At 40.1% G+C, this 20,593-nt stretch overlaps 1 protein-coding gene across 3 annotated transcripts in view; it reads left to right on the top strand.

Annotated features, from left to right (window-relative positions):
- The first annotated feature begins 273 nt into the window (after positions 1–273).
- The window catches only part of tmtc2b (transmembrane O-mannosyltransferase targeting cadherins 2b), a 110,193-nt gene continuing 89,873 nt past the window's right edge, over positions 274–20,593 (top strand). For all 3 annotated transcript variants that reach the window (XR_008360919.1, XM_053500804.1, XM_053500805.1), the window contains exon 1: positions 274–730. Coding sequence is in view for 2 of the 3 variants with exons in the window: in XM_053500804.1 (XP_053356779.1) it covers positions 648–730 (83 nt within the window). In the remaining variant the exon portion in view is untranslated. The remainder of the gene's footprint in view (positions 731–20,593) is intronic.

Genomic DNA, 20,593 nt, shown 5'->3' with positions numbered 1-20,593 from the left:
GTGAGAGAGAAAAAGAAATAGAAAAATGTTGTAAGTTAGGAACTCGAATGAGCCTCCTGATGTCTTTTGATCACTTTACTGTGATTAATAATTATGATTGCTGGTGTAACTCGGTGAAATCGGTGCCTTCTGTCTTTAATTCAGCCCGAGAGAGAAAGAACCGAGGGAGGAGGAGGAGGAGGAGAAGGAGGTGCCTGGCGCATGCGCACTGCTCACGCCGACCACACGCGGCTTTAGTCGCGCCGTTTATTCGGCGTCCACCATGCAGCGTTACACAAACACCACTCCGGCTGGAGGAGGAGGAGCAGCAGCAGCAGCGCGCGAGACGCGAGACGCGAGAGCAGTCCGGCTTGTTGTAGACGCTGCGCGCACTCGCGATCGACGCCGTGCTGTTCATCATCCGCACCATGGGCTAAGAGCAGCACGCCGGGATTACGCGCTTCAGCCATGGGGACGCGGAGTGATCTTCTGCTCTGATTTTTTCCTCTTTTCGTTTTTTTTGTCCCCCTGAAAACGGAAGGCGCAGAAATTGAACTGAAAGAGAGAAACGAGAAAGAGAGAGAAAGAGGGGGATCCTTTAATTAATTAACCCTGTGCGTCTGGGTTTGCTCTGCTTGCTGTGTCTTTTTGTCTTGTTTTGGGGAGAGATGATTGCAGATTTGGTGTGTAGCGCTGTCGCTCTGGTCCTGTACGTCAACACGCTGGGTGCTGATTTCTGCTACGATGACAGGTACACACACACACACACACACACCATACACTCATGCACACACCGTGCATCCTCCTGCTAAACTCAGAAAACGTTATTATGACGTCATAACCCCATGCACCTCGTGTCTGGCATGCTTTATTCCTGTTTACCTTCTTTCATTCTTAGTGTGTAATAAAACCATGCAAACTCAGAAACAATATCATTCCACTATAACCCTCTGCACATGGATCTGGCATTCCTTTAATCGTGTTTCCATGAACCCATCAACACAAGATTAATGACTCAACCCACCCATCCTTCATGAAATCGATCATTTCACTATGATTTGACATAACCATCCCTATAAATCTTCTCTGCATTACTCCCATCTAACTTTGAGTGTGTGTGTGTGATGAAAGCTGTGAAAGCAAGTAACTTGAGATCAGATTGCATTGGATTTATCCGGATCACTTGAAATACACAGCACTGGCCAAGTCTTAAACATATTTCTGTGATTTTTTTATTTTATTTTTTCCTTTCTTTAAAAAAAAAAAAATTAAACAAACGCACATGCCTACAGTCGAAATTACAAAATGCATGTTCATATCACATCTGGATATGTTGCTTATCTACACTAAACTGGGTTCCTGTACACCACTGAGTCTCATGCGGGAATTTACATATCATTTTCTCATCGGACATCTTCCGATGCTAGTGCCAGCGATGCATGAAGGAGAGATCTTGACCTGTAGCTAGGGTTTATTCAAGCGCCTCTGGTATCACAAACGTGCAGGATGTGGAGGAGCTTCTCTTGAACTTATAATGTAGAAGGCTAAACAGTGTTTAAGAAAATAAACTCTTGCCATAAATAGTTTTTTTTAACCCTGGCAAATCAGTTCTTGAATAATGACGTATAATAATATTTTTCAATTAATCATCTACTACTTGATCTTCATCCTAATATGACCTCCCTCTGTGTGCATGTTATATAGTATTTTGTGTACCATTTTCATACTCCATCATAGTGCCGTGCATAATAAAACTATTTGCAGCAACTTTTTATAAACACCCTTCTGAAAATTATCCCTTCAGTCATATTTTGTGAAGTGCACAATTACATTTTATTTGTTATAAAGAAGAAGCAGCATTTATTTGTCCTGCATGCTTTTCAGGACATCCAGCTTGCTAGGAAGCAGGGGTGAGATAATAGAGAACCACTGCAGCAAAATCATTTAAGAGACTTATTATTAACTGACATCAACAGAGCTGATTAGGTTAAAGTAAAAATTAATTTATACTTGTTTTTTCATATATATATATTTTTTATCTATTTAACCAGAGGGTAATAAATACAATGGGCGTTCAAGTCAAACCGGGACTTGCGATGACCTCTCTTTTGAATGAAGGCGTAAAACAGTTTACATTTACTGAAGACTTTAAGCACGGTACAGTGATGGGACGCTTAGTCGTAAATTACAATTGGCTTAGAGCGTTATTCTAGTGAATGCCTGATCCTTGAAAATCGACAGATAACTTGTTGGCAACTTGCGAAAGAGGCGCATGTGTCTGTGCACAGAACACTATACACACAGCCATTGCCACACACGAGTTCCAAAGGAGTTCCTGTAAGGCCAGCATTGCATATGTGAAGCAGCACTAGTGAAACGCTGGCATAAGTGCATTATTGCCGTTATGTATAGAAATAAAGGTTGTTTTCAAATGCGCAAGCAAAAGTCCCGGTTTGACTTGAACACCCCTTGTAGAAAATATGACCGTGATTAATAGGTTTGAAATATCAGACTTTATAATGTAATTTTTTAATGCATGATGTAATGTAAATTTATTTAGTATGAGGTGACACAATTTAGTAGCCTTCGATGAGGATACGGCTGATCCAAATTGCTGGATCGTTAGGAATAAATATAATTGGCTGTGATTTTTATCTCAGCCCTAATACACTGAGAAAGACAACATGTCTAGATTAACGATCAGTGTGGAAACAAGGTGGTGGTGAAGGTGTGATAAGAGCTCCTAATTCAACCAGCAATTAAACCAGCAATTAAAGCTATAGATAAATAGATTTTTACATGCTCAAACATAGTATTTTTTCCCGTCAGTGTTTGTGTTCTAGTGGTTGGTATTACGGCATTTAGATTTACTAGAAGCAAACCCGATAGGTCTGGGTCTTATTATCTTTTTTTTCTTTTTTTTTTTTCTGACCTACAAAGTATGATGCCCTGAATAAAACATAATTGATTTAGATCCTACACTCTGCTATTTGTGTCTTGCTGCGTAACACTATATTCACTCGGTATCACAGTAAGTGTCTCAGCTCTAAGGTGATAGTAGTCCTGCTGCTTGGGTTGTTACCTCTAATCTCATTCCCAGCAGTGGTCATGCTAGAAATAATCTATACCGGAGTAAATACAGAGAAATAGGGATGGACCAGATTGTGTACTGTGGCCTTGATGTTGAGAGACATGATGTGAAAGAGGAAGACACAAAGCAAGAAAGAGTCTGTGTAAGGATGTTATCAGTCTGATTATTATACACATAGTAACAATATACTCATACATAGTGTATATAGACGTAGTATGTTTGCGATGTCATCTTGAGTATGCTTATCACATGGGGGACAGTAGATGTTTTGATTACTTCCAGTGCTGTGCAAAAGTCTTAAGCCACCCCTCATTTCTTTATATTAAATTAAATCAAATCATGTTAAAGAAAATGAAATAAACATTTTACAGCGGCAGGATGCAAATTTCCTAAAGATCCGATTTAAAAACGAGTTGTTTATGTAACAACCTCAGCAGCGACTTCATTTCCCCTCTCGTCTGTTCCAACCACTTAGCATTTACCATCACCAGTATACCCATCACCGGCCTGATCGTCTGTCATCATCTGCACCAGTTTCTCACTGGCCTTTAGTTTTTATGCTCGAGTCACTGTGTGGCTTAAAAAACTAAAAGCATTGGAGGGAGGGGGTGTCAAGACTTTCGCACAGTAATGTAGCACCAACAGATTTATTTACTGACGCCGAGTTTTAAGGCGGTATGACATAAAATGCACCAATTGCTTAACAAAGCTTTTATATTGAATATTAAATGACGACATATTCGTTACAAATCCTAACATATACTATGAATTCCTTTTATGCATATACTGTATTTAATTAATTGTATTTTGCTCATAAAAAGAATTCACTTCTGAGAAGGGTCAAATTTATTTTCCAGTTAAAAGGGTCCTTGAGACGTACTTTAGCGTTTAAAGAAACCCTGCTGTATACTGTTACACACATGTTGTTGGTTACAATAGCTTACGGTGTCATGGGATTTTTCCCCAGTCAGTTTGCTCAGCCTGTTTTATGCACGTTTATACGTTTATAATTTATCGAGATTGATCCCGTTGTTGTGTGTAGCTATGGCGTGGCCGTGTGTAATTATCGTGCTCTTGTCATACACTTCATATACCTCTTTCGTGTCGTGATGTGAAGATAGATGCGGAGTATTTCATATCCGTCTGCTTATTTATGGATGGGAAGATGATACAAATCTACTTGCCTCAAGAAGTTTTAGCCGACCACCTGTGGAGGATTAAAGGTCCTGTACACTTCCCACAGCAGCAGGCTCGTTTCGTGAGATAAACCCTGCTTTATTGTCTTCCGCCAAATTCACTCATGCGTACGGCACGTTTTTCCAATTTCCATATCCCGTGTGCACTATTTTTATTTTTTTTTAGCATGAATTGTTTTTCATTCATGATGTATTTCGGTTCCCAATTAGCAGGTCTAATTCCAAACTGAAATAATCCTCGGTCCCTTAGCCTCACCTGCTGTGAGCCTAGTGTGAAGAAAGGGGAGTCGAAAGCATCCCATCAGCTTTGGCCCTGGTCAGAGTCGCACAGCTCAGCCTCGTTATTATTTCATTCGCTGTGAGAAGGAGCAGATGTGGAGCTGTAGGAAAAGCCGAGTGTGGTGGACGTGTACAAGAGGGAAATGTCGAACAGCGGTATACGACCATACCCAGGGTGGAACGGGCTGCTTCGCCTTTTGCAATACAAGTGGAGATTGAAGTGAACAGAACTCCCTTAGATAACCCCGGCCGTGTGGCTGCTTTATTAAAAACGGGAGGTTGGGATGAGCGTGGTTCGAGGAGGGAGGGCGAGTAAAGAATGAGTAGAAACACCGAGACTGATGGAGTAATTCACAAAACGTACATAGTAAAATATGGGAAATATCTGTAAGTAAGCGATGATGATTTCCATAAAAGAGAGATTTTTATTGCATCAGTTTACTTTATCATCATTATTATTATATTTTCATTCCATTTGTCACATATACATTACAGCAGAGTGAAATTCCTTCTTTACATATACCAGAGTAACTGGGGTCAAAGCTCAGGATCATCCATGGTACAGCACCCCTGGATCAGATAGGGTTAAGGGCCTCGCTCAAGGGCCCAACAGTGGCAACCTGGTGGAGTTGGGGATCAAACTGCCGAATTTTTGATCAGTAACTCAGTGCCATATCCCTCCGAGCCCCATTTTTATTATTAAATATCCATACAGAATAGCTAACTACCATAATAGCGTAACTACCATAAGCGCAGCGCATTGATTTAAAAAAAATATTATATCAGACAAAAATCTATTTCTTCTAAGGTAGCGATATTCCTCCTAAAAGAAACATAACAAAAAAAAACCTATTTATTAATCGAACAGCCAAACGAAAAAGGCGATTTGTGAATCAAAACCATTTAGCTAATGGTTAAAAAATTAAAAAGTGATGCAGCCCAGCGTCCACGTCCGCGGGGACTCTTTTGGACACATCCGTACGGAGCAGCGCCAGAGGATAATGCATTATGATTCTCGCTCATATTTATGCAAGCTTTTTATAGTAAGTATTTTTCTCTTGGCATAAGTAATCAGGAAAAATGTCCGGCTTTTCCTCCGCTGAAGCGGAGCCAGCGCCGGAGCCGAAGCATAAATTCTCATTAGCCATTCGCGTCAACATGAAAGCGAAGCTCTCCTTTCCGTTGCGGTCATGTGTTTAGGTGAAGGAACGGCGCGCTGGTGCCGTCACGTCACCCAGGTTCATGTGGTTCGTAATAAGCTGCGCTCGTTAAGGTTGGGACACGCAGGCTCCCTCAAAGGGTATTGCGTTTGCTCTGTGACTCCCAGCGCTCTGGAGCCGACACTGGCGATAAGGAGTGCAAGATATTATTTTCAAGTTTCATATTTCCGCTATAGCGAACGCCTCAACCAGGCTGCAGATGGACAAACGTAGAAATATGCCTGGGTCTCTAATCTGTTGGTGATGTACGAGTCTGTACAAGTCTGTCTCAAGTTTGGTGTCCTTGCTGTGAAGTGATGATGGATAAGATGGCTGCTATTACAGGGCCGAAGTGATTATATTCAATTGTCTTTCGGCTGCTCCCGCCAAGGGGTCGACACAGTGGACCATCCAGTCCACACACGGGTTTAACGCTGAATGCCCTTCCTGACACAACCCTCCAATTTTTCTAACTCGTGCACGCAGTGGCTCGAACCCGGATCCTCAGATCCTCAAATCATCAACCCACAGTCTTATCCACCTGATCCACCAGTGATTATCCAGGTTGGGAAAATCAGTTTGAGCTGGAATCAACCATCCAAACTTTGATTTATAAATTAAACCAGAAAAGGATAAAATCTTTGCACAATCATCCTTTTGTTCATCCACAAAACAAAAGAAGCTTCTGTAATTATTGTTTTTCCCCCCTTTTTTTCCTACAAAGTGATCTCTAAGGACAACTTCACATTGGCAACTTTAATCACATTGTTGTAATGAGAGGCTGCGGCGGAAAAGCACTGAAAAGGTCTACAGCAGTCTGCAGTACTGCATAGTCAAATCCTAGATTCTTGTTTTGTATACCAGACAATGGTTGCTGTTCATGCTAGCCCGATTTGAAGTTGCATCACATGATGTCATTCTAAGCAATACGGCCCGCTTCTGTCAAAAGTGATCAGGCTCATGCTGATAAACCATGTAATAACAGATCTAGCCAGTTCATTTTAATCTAAAAATTTAACACAGGACAGTTTAGGAATACCAATAAGGACAAAAACTTATACAGTTTGGACATGTTAATACTGTATATTCAAAATATTATATATCACAATATATTACATTTAAGAAAAAAATACTTATCCAGAACAACGACACACGTTCCTGACTGGTCTGTGGTACGGCGTTTAAAATGACAGTTTTTCGTCATATCACACTTGAACCATGTCCAACGTACCTCCCTATTAATGTACAGGTTCCTCATCTTTCACCTGGGCTTTAAACTTTCTCTTCGTTATGTTTCTCTGTGGTTGTTTTCGTTTTTTCTTCTATCACCTACCTCATAGCTGCAAACTTTGTCAAGCAAAAGAGCTGCATTCGGATTGTGGCTGCTATTGATGATCTAGGTAAATCTCAAACAAATAATGTTTTTTCTGGTCTCCTTCGATATGCATCACCATGCATCAGCACAGTAGCAGTGTTTCAGTGCAGTTGGACAGATGTGTGGAGGAATAGAGCTGGCTATTATAGTATGATGATTTCACACTACAGACTCTGGCCCAGACTGGAGTACACTTGACCCTAAAATTCAGTACATTTGTGTGATGTGAACACTCCAACAGCTACAGAGTACAGTGCTACGCGTCTCGAATCATACATCAAAGGCAGCTATACCCGGATATGGAAGTGGATTCCATGGCATCAGCGCCAGCGTTTGTCTCTTAGAAATTCCTGTGTATGCAACTGTAAGAGCCATATTACATTTTTAGGATTCTGTTGTTGTGTTTATTTAAAGTTTATTAGTTAAGCATTCATTTCTGTTAATCGTAAGTTGTTTTGTGACGGCATTCCATAATTGCATGACTTTTACAAAGCACGGTAGAAGTCGTTAGGATACGGAAGAAAAAAATTACCCAGATTTGACATTTTAAGTATTATATTCTGCAGTGTTTATTTCGACGGACTTCTGGGCATCAATCTAAACCCGCTAGCACGTGGGCGAGTTTCCAGGCCCTGCGTTGCGAACCTCAGCGATGAGTCGATGTGTGCTGGAAATAGGCTGGTGTGGATGTGCGTGTGTCTTCATGGGTATGTCTGCAATGTCCTCATGCTCCAACACCACAGTTGTGGCGAGAGCTGAGGGCGGCAACCCAGACTCAGTACATCTCCCTGTAATTATCCCTCTCTGAGGGAGAGAGAGAGAACGAGAACACCGCTCACCCTGTGAGGCCTCCTCTAATCCTCTAACGGCTATGTCCAGATGGCCGTGTTTTTGCAAAGCATTGTGGGAAAATAATAATAAATTTCGATCTTTTTGTTTGGTGAGTAATGAGATGAATGATCATCTTCAATGAAGACATCAACACTAGGAGAAGATTGCAGTGTAACAGCCGGATGTAGGAGTGAAAGTGAGAAGAGAGAGAGCTGTTCTCACATATTGCTCAGCTTTTTCCAAGATATTACAGAGGCACTGTTTACGCCAATAACTTCACAGCGTTCATTTATTTCTTCGCGGACGCTCGTAAACATTTGACCGTTATCATCCTGTGCTCAGTCAACCTGGCTGTCGGAGTTCAGACTGACACGTTGCTCTGTCCTTGAAACGCAACATATGGCCTGTGCATCAGTTTTAAGTACGTTTTGGTTCCCGCAGAACATTTTTTTAAATATTTTTACGAATAAACCAGTTTCATGCTATTGTTAATGATGAGCGAGGCACAGGAGGATGGATGAGACAAAACATTAGTATTATTGTAAAATGAATGATGTCATAACTGTGAACCGTTCAACATTTTTTTTTTTTTTTCATGGAATCGAAACATAACTAAGATCTTTTCCATGGGGACGTCACTGAGTAACAGGATCAAGTTTCTTAGTAATCTGTCTTGTGGGTTACCTCTTTTACTTAAGTATGCAATGTGACATAAGGAAATGTGTTTATATATTTTTTTTCCTTTTTTTTAAATTAAGATAAAAATTAAATCCTGATCATATAATCATTCATTTAGGTTTGTGCATGCTGACAGTCAGAAATCAGAAAACATTTAAAGCCAGACAAAATGCATAGAGGGATCGTTAGATGACAAACAAAGACAGATGATGTTTGCTATTACTGTTAGTAATGAATGGAACTGAGGAATCACTCACATTCCATAAACTGTATGAGCTGAAGAAGTAAAGGCTCAGACTGCACTTTTATTTGTCCGTATTTTGATTAATGGTGGAAAGTCTACCGGAATAAATGATGATCGTTTTTTTGCTTGCAGTGATTTATCCTCTTCTCACACTGTTCTTGATCATGGTAGGGAACTGGTAGGGGACAAAAGGCACCATTTTTACAGATTAGACTAGAGGTTACCCCTCGGCTCCGGCCGCGTACATGAGGTTTACCCGTAGCTCCGCCCGCGTGCAGATCCTGACGCCTGCGTGCTACCGTTACCTGTAAATTGAATGTGCCTACATGGTACACACACACACACACACACCGATCAGTCAAAAGTTTGGACACAACTTCTGATTCCTTCTGATTTCTATTTCTACCTACATTGTAAGACGATGCACCTTCCAGCCACTAGACCCAGGTAAAATTGTGCGACCAGGTCCAAAGTGACTCTGCGCTTAATAATCTACCTTTACTGCTGCATAGTGACAAATGTGGCAGGAGATAAGAACGTTCTTACATGTTGACATGGAAACTATGCTCCTTAATCAATGCCATGTGCAGTAGGAAATTCATTAAGTCGAACAAAGTATTCATTTTGATCGTTTTTATTTTTAGACCGCGCATGCCCTAATTAACCTCAAGCTAAATAGAAAAGCTCAGAGCGGAATAAGAACCCCATCCAGTTATTGCGCAGTTCATGATCTAAATAGTTGATTGTTTAAATCATTGCAAAATTATTTAAATATGAAAATAATAATTGGTTGTAGCCTGTACTGTACAGGTTTTTTGATAGATCAAACGTAAAAAATTGACATGCTTTCCATCGCAGCTTTACAACCTGACATGCTGAGCGTGTATATTATAGCTTCACAACCTGTTATGGTTCGAGTCGGGAGAAGGTTCAGCGCTCAGATGAAATATAATTGGTGCAGGAATAGTTTCAGGACTGGGGCTGTGAGACACGGATTTATCACAGAACTATCACCTTTAATAGTGAGAAGTTTTTTTAATGTTCATAATTGGTGTTGCGCAAGTGGGAGGCCAGATTGTTTTTCTTTTCTTTAACACCAAAACCAGTGATTTGAAATGCTTAGAGGAGCTTATCTACTGCTAAAATACTGTAAGTCCTGGACAGCGCTATTCTGTGATTACCTGCTTTGTGTTTTCCTGAATTTAGGAAGTTTTGAAAAAAAAAATCTCCCTAGTTAATATCAGATCAGTGTGATTTTAATCAATAATAATAATAATAATAATTATTATTATTATTATAATAATTGGGTATTTATTTACTTGTTTCTTTTGGTTGATTTAATTAATTGATGGGTCAATTTTCAATTTAATTTCAAGTCAAGCTTAAAAATAAAAGGTATATAAAAGTCATATTTCTATAGGCCTATATAAAAATGTACCACAGCTGACTAAATGTTCACATTTTTCAGGAACGTTTTGCAGTAGGGCTGCAACTAATGACTATTTTGGCAATCGATTAATCTTTCGATTATTGACCCGATAAATCAATTATTCAGATTGATCGAATATTCGCTGCATTTAATCAATAGCTATTATTCAGCTGTCAGCTTTTAACTTTAGCTTGAGGTTGTTTTAACTATGTGCATGTGGTAACTAATAATGAAGACAATAAAGATTATTAGACCTTATTTAAAAAAAAAATCTTTTAATAAAATTCTGTTGAGAACTGGAAATAAAAACCTGACTGACAACAACACGGTCAGTAATTATCCGCATTCCTTTTAGGTGTGAATCCTTTCCCACTAACCTGACCAAGCGGCCACGCTCGCCCAGCACAAAGTCTTTCCCACTGATTCTAGCGGCTGTTTTGCTCTAGTGAAACAATGAAACGTTGAAACGAGGTGGAGTACACCCTGAACAGAGTTAAAATCCATCACAGAGCACACACACGTACACACACTCATGCCAATTAGCCTAATCTGCATGTCTTTGGACTGTGGGAGGAAACCGGCGGACCCTGAGGAAACCCACCAAGCACGGGGAGAACATGCAAACTCCATGCACACAGAACCCACGCGAAATCAAACCCGGGACCTGAAGGTGCAAGGCAACAGAGTTTGTGCTAACCACTCTGACACTGTGAAGCTTGGAAACATTTAGTGTTATTAAAAGGAAACGTATCAAAATGAAAATCACAATGGCCAAAAATCCATTCAAACCAGGTCGACAGTCTGTCTATGATTTATAATACTGGAGAGAACACGTCACTTGCTTACCTTATGTAGTCTGACCAGCAGGTGACCATCTTGAGCACGACCCAATGAGGTGAACTGTGTCCTGCCATATGCAAAGGTTAAATTGTTGCTATTGCACAGGGGAGTGGAGATCCTCCATCTTTTGCCTTGTGTAAAGCACAGCTCTTGGAATGTAGATGTAAAGGTGATGATAATGAGTGACGGTCTAAAACAAAAACATCTGGCTGAAAATGAAATGCACTCCGGACTAAAAGCTGATGGAATCGGGTTGTTAGTTTCTAATTGTTTAGGTTAAAGAGCCTTATGTTTATTTTGCGTATGATTTTAATAAAAATCGTGAAATAAAGTTCACGCATTTGCTATAACGGCAGCTTTGACTTTATGATGATGCAGAATATGATGAGATTTATGATGATGCAGTTATGGCAAATGCCTTATGACTGATTGTAGCTGTAGATTATATTTCTGATTTTATAAAGGTTCCACAACCACTGAAACATTACAAATATTGAATGTCATGATTTAATTAATAAAAAAGGTGGAGGCAAATTGCTGTGGTATAAGACGTCAGATCTCGCATGTTCTCCCCGTTCATCCTCCGGGAACTCCGGTTTCCTCCAGCAGTTCAAGGACATGCAGTGTGTGTGTGTAACCTGCCATGGATTGGCACCCTGTCCAGGATGTTCTAAGCCTCATGCGCCAAGTACTGTAACCTGGGATAGGCTCCAGACCCCCTGCGACCCTGTATACAGAATAAAGCGGTATAGACAGTGAGTGAGCGGGAATTTAGAATCTTTACAAATTGGGTTTTTCGTGTATATTGAGAGAAACATCCTCAAGTATTGTGAAATACAGTCTCTTTAAAAACTTACTGTAGCTTGAAGTATTGCTTTAATGGAAAATGGGTCGAGCTGTCAGCTTTTATGGAAACTCGAACTGCTGTGCTGTGCTGTTTATTTTTTGACATGCTGCATAATAAGTAAGCATTACTAGAAGATGTCTACACAAAAAAAAAAACCCGATCAGATTGTCAGCCAGCTTGTTATTTTACCTTCTCTTCCTCCACTGAACCTCCCCCTCGTCATCCCCAGTGTCAGTCTCAGGAGTGGAGCGGGGTATGGGTTGCAGTTGGATGGCTCGTATCACGTTCCACTGGGAGTAAACGGTTAAATGATTGGCATCCGGGTGCCCAGTATGCTCTCAAAGAACCCGTTGTTCATAGAAGATGGGCTTTCAGAGGAACTCAAATCAGACGTGATGGGCCAGGCAGCGATTGTGCTTGTAAGAGGACAGAACTGGGGCGGGGGGGAGGGGGGTATTCCCAATCCCAATTCCCCTTCCTGTCTCCAATCTCTGTGACCATACCTTAATTAAAACCAACACCATATCTGATCGAATTGTATTTTTTCTGGGTACCCTTCTGTTTTTTTTACCTGGTATTAAACCAATCACATTAGCCACTTCTAATTAAGATGGATTCACTTTAATTATTAGCGGATCATTTCGCCACAGGCGTCACGCTCATATCCTGTACATCCCGTATCACCGAAACGAGTCTGCAGATCAGCGGATTAAGAGTAAGTCTCGTGGCTAATGAAGATTACCGTCGCAATATAATTATTCACCCCAATTCTTTAAGCTGACAATAAAACTTGGCAGCACAGACAGATTAATTTCACTGCTGTTAAGAGAATGCTGGGAGGAGGCTTTTCAGTAAGAGTTCGGTGTAATGTTTCATTCTCCTCAGGCTTCTCAAATCCTTTTCGCTAGGTGGCTAATGACTCCAGACAAGGGCTCTGATTTAGCGCTAATGTGCACTGATGGATTGGAGGAACCGTTCCACATCCATCCTGCCTTTATTTTTAATGGAATTTGAAAGGCCAAAGATTGCGATTTAAAAAGTGTACAGAGAGGATCTGATCCATTTAAGCACAAAACATTTCTTTCATTTTATTTCAAGAGAGCTCGGAAAAGAAACTCAGTCTCTTCACTTTGACTGTTTTACTGCTACAAGGTGGTCTGGAGAGTGCATACACAGCTGCGAAGGGGACCCATGTTCATTTGGACAGCTACCGTGTACTGATTTGGCACTTGCCAGTAAGGGAAGAAAAACATTCTTTGTTGACTGATCGCTGCGAAGAACAATGGTAGACGTGTCTCTGTTTTAGAGCAGAGGGAAGTTACAGTGCCTGCGTGTACCAGGCTGTCAGAAAGCATCCGATCATCGCTGCGGTGTTGTACTAGCATGGATGTGTTTGTCGTAGGGCTCTTCTTCTCTTGTTGAAAGTAAGAAAAGGAAAAAAAACATGTAGATAAAGATTTATTCAATATACACTTTATATAGTCAAAAGTTTGGACACACGTTCTAAGTCCATGGTCTTTTCTGATTTTTCTGTCTTTCTAATGTTGCAGGCGTCCAAAATGTGCAATAATCACAGTTGATATTGAGATATATTTGCTACTTATGCTTAATAAATCCTCCATAACGGCTCTAATCTAAGGTGCTGGTTGTTAATTAGTGATTTCTGAGAATGGTGACTTTAAATGAACTTTTCCTCTGCAGCAGGGGTAAGTCTTGGTCTTGATTTCCTGGGAAGGTCTTCATGAGAGCCAGTTTCGTCATGGTGCTTGATGGGTTTTACAAATGCTCTTGACAATACTGTTCTTGCAAGAACTATTGCAGAACAGCTGACCTTCATGTCTTAAAATAACAACTAACTGTTGTTGTTGGGTAATTTCATAATCATGTGTTATTGCATAATTAAAAAAAAAAAAAAAGGATATCGAAAATAAATCCAAACTTAAGTCCAAACTTTTGACTGGTCCAAGTGTTGGACCAGTTGATCAAGTGTTGATTCATTTTCCATAGCAGCAGTTCTGAACGTAGTTCCAGGTTATAATTTAAACTGCAGGTTCAATATTAATGCTCTTGCTCTAATTATGAGTTATAGTTACAGCTCACTCATACTTGTAAGGTAGGTGATTTTTATATTAGGGCTGCATAATTTAATAAAGATTTTGTGTAAAATAAATCGCTTTGCTGTTATTTTGACGTGTTGTGATTGCAATTGAATCTACAGTATTTATTTATACCATTTCGTATTTGTCTAGGCTAACACCTAATAAAGCAGAAAGTATTTCATTAAGAGGATGTTTGGGCATATCTATTGAACTTAAAAGCATAAAAAAAAAAAATGAACAAATACTTAAATTATTGACAAAATCTACATGAATTCCTGACTGTTTATATCACCTATAATAAACTGCAGCATTTTGCGATTAAATAATTGCTCAGGCCCATATTGCGCTTTCGATGTTTATGCGATTAATAGTGCAACAGTATTGTATATACACTAAAACTAACTATGAACCATTCAAATATGCTCTTATTAAACTAAAGCAATTGTAATAATGCTAAAGCTTTCTGCATTTTTTTAAATGTATTATTATTATTCATGGAAGAGGTTCCAGTTTCTGTAAAGTTTTCCACGATGGAATCCCAATAAACCGTCAACTTCTCCTCCATATGCATGTCCTCTTGTGTCCCTTAGTCATGCTTTGTTAATGACCCATTTCTTATAGATGCTTGAGGACATTTTTTTTTTTTTTTTTTTCCAATACCCAAGGAACACGTACATACATACTAATGTCTTTCACCTGCTTTTGCTCCTGTTTTATTTGTTTGCACAGCCTCAGTTGTTTTGGCTCTGATTAAATATTCCACTCAGGAGCCCGCAATATCCCGAACGCTCATATTCTCTGTGCTTTTATGTTGTTCATGATCAAAATCTTTTTTTAAAGGGTTTTCACCATAAACTTTGCTCTTTTGTTCTGCAATATTCTTAAACCATCTGTAACACAATACATAGCTTTCTTACAAGTTTTCTATAAAAATGCCCGCAGTGAGAACAAAACAGTTTTATCCCCGAAAAGTTTCCCCTTCAAAATTAATTACGCGTTTGCACGAGTCTAATGATCGGCAAATAGTGTAGGGGGAAACCTGGCTTCTGCTCTTTTGGACAAACACAGCATTCAGGGTTCGTTAAGCCTTAATTACTGTTTGCTTTTGTTGTTTATTTTAAACTAATCATTTTATCTGGCCTATAAGAGGCTGAAATGCCCGAGTAATCCAGAGGATACGAGCAGTTTAGTTTTCATATTTGTGCAGTGTTTGGTTGCAGAAGTGAAGATTAGAGATTTGTTATAAGTGGATAATTCACTGCTGTTGAATAATAAATGTTTTAAACATGCAAAAAAAAAAAAGGTTAGGCGCATCTGCTTGCTTTTAGGAATACTAATGAAGATGATACTCAAAAATCTGGGCTTATTCACTCTCACTCACCCATTCTTACTAGCACTTATCCTATACTTGTCATTGGAGGCCTGGGTATACACACACACACACACACACACACACACACACACACACACACACACACACACACACACACACACACTATAGGTAATTTGTAAATGCCAATTAGCCTAATCTGCATGTCTTTGGACCGTTGGAGGGAACTCACCGAGCATGGCGACATGCAAATTCCTCCCAGTCCAGACCTAAAGGTCTAAAAACAAACTACTTGTTGGAAAAACTACTTGTGTACAATGTGTGTGTACATACAGTATACACTACCGCTCGAAAGTTTGGGATCACTTGCAGATTTCTTTGTTTTTGTTTATTTTCTACATTCTACAACAACAATACTGGAGATTTCAAACCTATGAAGTAACACATATGGGATTAGGTAATTATGTAACAACATCACCAACACCAACAGCAGCACTTAGTAGTTATTTTAACACAGTATTTTAAAGCGTATTTACATCAAGCACCATGATGAAACTGGCTCTCATGAAGACCATCCCAGGAAAGCAAGATCGAGACTTACCTCTGCTGCAGAGGAGACGTTCATTTAGAGTCACCCGAGTTAGAAATCACCAATTAACAAACAGCACCCCAGATTAGAGCCGGTATGAAGGCTTTACAGAGCAGAAGTAAAAGTTACATCTCAGCATTAATGGTTCAAAGGAGATTATTGCATATTTTGGACGCCTTCAGCATTGCTTTACAAAAAAATGGAGGAACCATGAAGGTAGAAAGTGATGCCAAACTTTTGTCCTAGTCCGATGCTGGTGATGGTGGTTCATCAGTCATTAGTGATGACCAGCTCGGTTTGTCAGAAAGAACTTCTGCAAGGTGTAAAACAATACTAGAAGATGCAGGATTGGTCACTGGTTTGACTGAATCTTTTTAGGAGCAAGCAGGAATGAGAGTCAAATGTTTACCAGCAAGACCTTTAACTGGTTGTGTACTCATGGCATATAGGAACACTTACATACAGTAACACCATATACACCAACTATATACCCCAATATAAGCAAACTGGTGACAAGATCATGGTCACCCAAGTCTCTCCCATGCCTTCAGGCACCAGAGGCCTGCCCATCTGGTCTGGTCCCAGAGAAAGGCAATGCTGCACAAATCACCCAAAAAAGTAAATCCTGGCCACACTAATGAGTCACCACAGCCCGTCCAACAGGCAACGAGCCCAAGGCCACTGACCTGGCCTCCAAACATTTCAGCTGCCCCACCTCACAACGCAACCCACAGCACCCAAAGTATCCCCTGCCAACCTCCTGGTGCCATACACCACAGGACACACCCAGAGGTCCTGTGGAGCCACACCCTGAGGGGTCAGGTTGAGCCAGAGCTACCCTGATGGCACAAAAGTAACCCAAAAACTGGTTTTAATATTATAGCTGATGGGTGTTTGTGTTGGACTTTAAACTCTGCTCTGAGTGTGTTAAGCTTGGTTCAATTCAGTCATCATGCAGAAGGAAAAAAAAAACATTTGCGTCCATCTCATTTGCAAGACCGGTCGCAAGCAGAATACAGGATGCATTCATGTAGTAGTATATCAAACTCAATCGTCCATTTTTTGAGCAAGTTAACACGGGTCTCAGAATAAACTCAAGTGAGAGAATGTATTGCTCATACATCAAACTCCCTTTATTTCACTCCACCTCCGAACGCACCATTTTAGTGTCTATGTAAATGGGTTACTGCTGAGCCACACCCTTCCAGTGAACAGTGGAGTGGAGCAACAAGCCAGGATATAGGATATCTTCTTGTATGACATCTTCTTGTCTGACTTGTTAAAACTATGACTAATACAAAAAAAGGACAAAAACAGGAAATATATGTGATTATTATTTTTTTTTTTTTGTCTTTTCACATTTTTTGTTTACACAAACACACACACACACACACACACTGGAAACCATGCCTATAAATGACTAAAAAGGGAATCTCACGTAAAAGGTCCCCTTTAAGCAAGTCCACATGTATTAATTAACTTGGGGTTATTACACATAGCCCGCTCGATGTGTTAAGCTTGGGATTTTTACGACATACGATTAGACTTTTTTTTTCGAGCGTCTCCTTTTTTCTACTAACACAATCAAGCTTTCAAGGCATGTCGTAACATGATACGGTAATGTGCCTAAAAACATGGAGCGTCTCTCTCTAGTCTAGTCTCTAAATAATATTCCACATAAATAAAAAAAAAAAACTGTTTGCTATACAGCATTACTATTGGACTGTACGAACAGTTCTGCAAGTAAGTTGTGTGCTAACAATGTTTTTTTTTTTCTATGAGACTTGGATGGCTGGGTCGTATCTATGTATTATTTATTATAATAGAGTCATTCTTCACTACGGTCATTGGCTTGCTTGTTTTGGCTTGTTATGACAAAGCCTCTATTTTTCATAGGAATTCTTCAAGCTCTTATAATTCTATTTACTGTCTCCTCGGCCTCCGCAGACCATCTCTATCCCTCAGGCTCGAAAAAGAAAAGTGAGAGCTCCAGTTAAGTCTTACAATCCTGCTGACTTTCATCCCGAGGACTGTCTGGAGCTGTATCGAGAAAGGTTTCAGTTTATACCCTATTCAGTGTAGCTGGCGTTCAGGCGTTTGGACGACATGTGAAGGAACGGAACCAGAGATGCCTGTAGGCTCAGTCATCACTCTTGACTTCATCTTTGTTTCGTTCTCTCCTTACTCTCTGGCTGCCAGATCCGTCGTGGGCATATTGGACAGCAGCTGTGAGAAGCATGCGTGCTATACTGGCTCCGTTCCCAATGGTGATGCTTGCCTCAAGACCTGGATGCCTACAGCATGACATTATTCATGCCTGACATCATTACGGAACCACAACACGCTTGTCCTCTGTAGAGATCTACAAGCTAATACGAGTCCAGATGCTGAAGCGCTCACACCGAGTCGTGGAGTTTAAGCCAGTGGAGGTTTTTTGAGTCCTGGGTGTTGATGTGCTTTATGGACCTTTCAATGTTAATAATAAGAGTTAATATTTTCCTGTAGCAGCACACGGCAATATGTTTTTCCGCTCGTACTGTAAACACGGTAATGTAGAAGGTGCCGGGGATAAAAAAAAAAAAAAAAAAAAAAAACTACCCTGGTTTGTTTTTATCCAAATATTAAATGTCAGTCTTTATAACAGCTGCTGTGCATCTTGTGCTGTGTTTGTGACACGGCACTCTCTTACACACATTATTTATTAAAGGATAACGCAATGGGCGTCCCTCTGCGGTCAAAGCCTCACAGATCTGTTGTCATTGCTGTGTGCTGTGTTTCTGATTTACCCATAGTGCCACTGCTCACGCTCTGGAAGACCCCCCCCCCCCCCCCCCCCACCTATTATCCACATATATGTAACTGACTACTTAATCTGTAACTGACATCACTAAATGGTGATCCGAACCCAGTGACAGTTCTATCCGGACCGAGTGATGCTTGTCTGACAAATTATGATAATTTATGTACCAGTAATCTAACATTTTATTTCCTGAAGATGGGTGTGACTATATGCATCATTCAATCAATGCATTAGTTTACAGCATGTGCGGCAGAAACAAAAACAGAGGCGTGACTGAGCATGGCTTCCTCCATATAAGAAAAAGTAGGCTATGTAAACGGAACCTTTAAAGTTGAAGGAACAGATATATATATATATATATATATATATATATATATAGAGAGAGAGAGAGAGAGATATCTGAATCCTAACACAAACGTGAAATTCGGACCTTGTCTCAAAGAAAATTTAATTGACCGCACTTTCTTGTATTTGAATCCAATTCCCCGGATCTATCCTATAGTAAGGTCGCATATTCACTACATAGCCATGTTAGCCAAGTTGTATATGCACTACAATTTTCTAGATACTAAACTGCTTTTCGTTACCAGTACTATGCAATGATGGTAAAGTTCTGTATGTGTCCCAATGTGGCGTCTATTTCGCCTTTTTTTTCCTTTTAACAGAACATTAAGAGAAAAATTTTACGAGAAATTCAAGAAGGTGTTGCTGCATGAGGCCTAGTGTTTCATATATTAATGTTATAGGACTCTGTAACTAAAACACACCATGCAGTTGTACTGTCAAGCCACGAATCCAAAGTTTCAGCTTTAACTTCGATTGACACTTTTTCTTTTTCTTTTCCAAAGACATAAATAAACCGGTCGACTTGAAATTCAAACCAGAGCGAAATGTACGTATTAATAAATATTTGGAATATCAACCAAACTATTGCTCATGTTGAGGAATCAGCAGTTGGTATAGGAAATTAATCAGCAGCTTCTGACCAATCAGATTAGAGGACTCAACAGCACTGTGGTCTGTTTAATGCTGCGTTCGATTGCTACGAGGCAAGCCCTGACCCAGAAACATGAGCAACATCTGTGTAGTTTTTTATTTTTTTTATTTTCTTTGTTCATTAATGTTTGTTTTTGTTTTTTCCTGGCTTGTAAGAAACTTTGGGTGAAGAGAGCTGCAGGGAAATTCTCTCCAACTTGTGGGTTTGTGTTGTGAGATCATGGAGAGATAGCGTGGTTTGGACCAAGAATGAAGAGAAAACAAACGAAAAAAGGGTTTATTTTTAGGTGTCATGCGACATTTGGGTTTCAGTTTCATTTTCTCATGTCTCGTTCAGTTACCCCGCGTGTGGGAACCAGCCAGTTAATGAATATTCGATTTCATTTCATACGTCTGAAATGTAATAACAAACATTTCAATCAGCCGAAATCAGCATCCTTTAATCATTCTTTAGGTTCCAGTGCACGTAACATGGGTGAGCTGTGTGGCCCGGCTGTCAGAGATACGAAGATTTATGGCTGAGGAGACGAGATCTTCTTATGAGCGTGAACGTTCGGTTCCTCCCAGAAGGTCTGAGCCCGCTATAGCTCACCAGCCTGCTGTCTCATGGTGAAAACATCCTGCCTAATTAGAACCAGTTCAAATTAAGCAGTCCCACTGCAACACGTTTTTTTTTTTCCCCCCTTCTTCTTGAGAGCGACTGCTAGGAGATCGAGATCCTCACGGCCTCATTGTAAGCAGTTCTCATCAGTGGGTGAATTCTTATAAAACAAAGAGTGCCTCAGAAGCTC

This window comes from Clarias gariepinus, chromosome 7, assembly GCF_024256425.1.
Source record: "Clarias gariepinus isolate MV-2021 ecotype Netherlands chromosome 7, CGAR_prim_01v2, whole genome shotgun sequence".
In the NCBI taxonomy this organism is placed as follows: domain Eukaryota; kingdom Metazoa; phylum Chordata; class Actinopteri; order Siluriformes; family Clariidae; genus Clarias; species Clarias gariepinus.
Note: the sequence above shows the minus strand (reverse complement) of the source record. Positions and strands in the feature narration are given on the sequence as shown.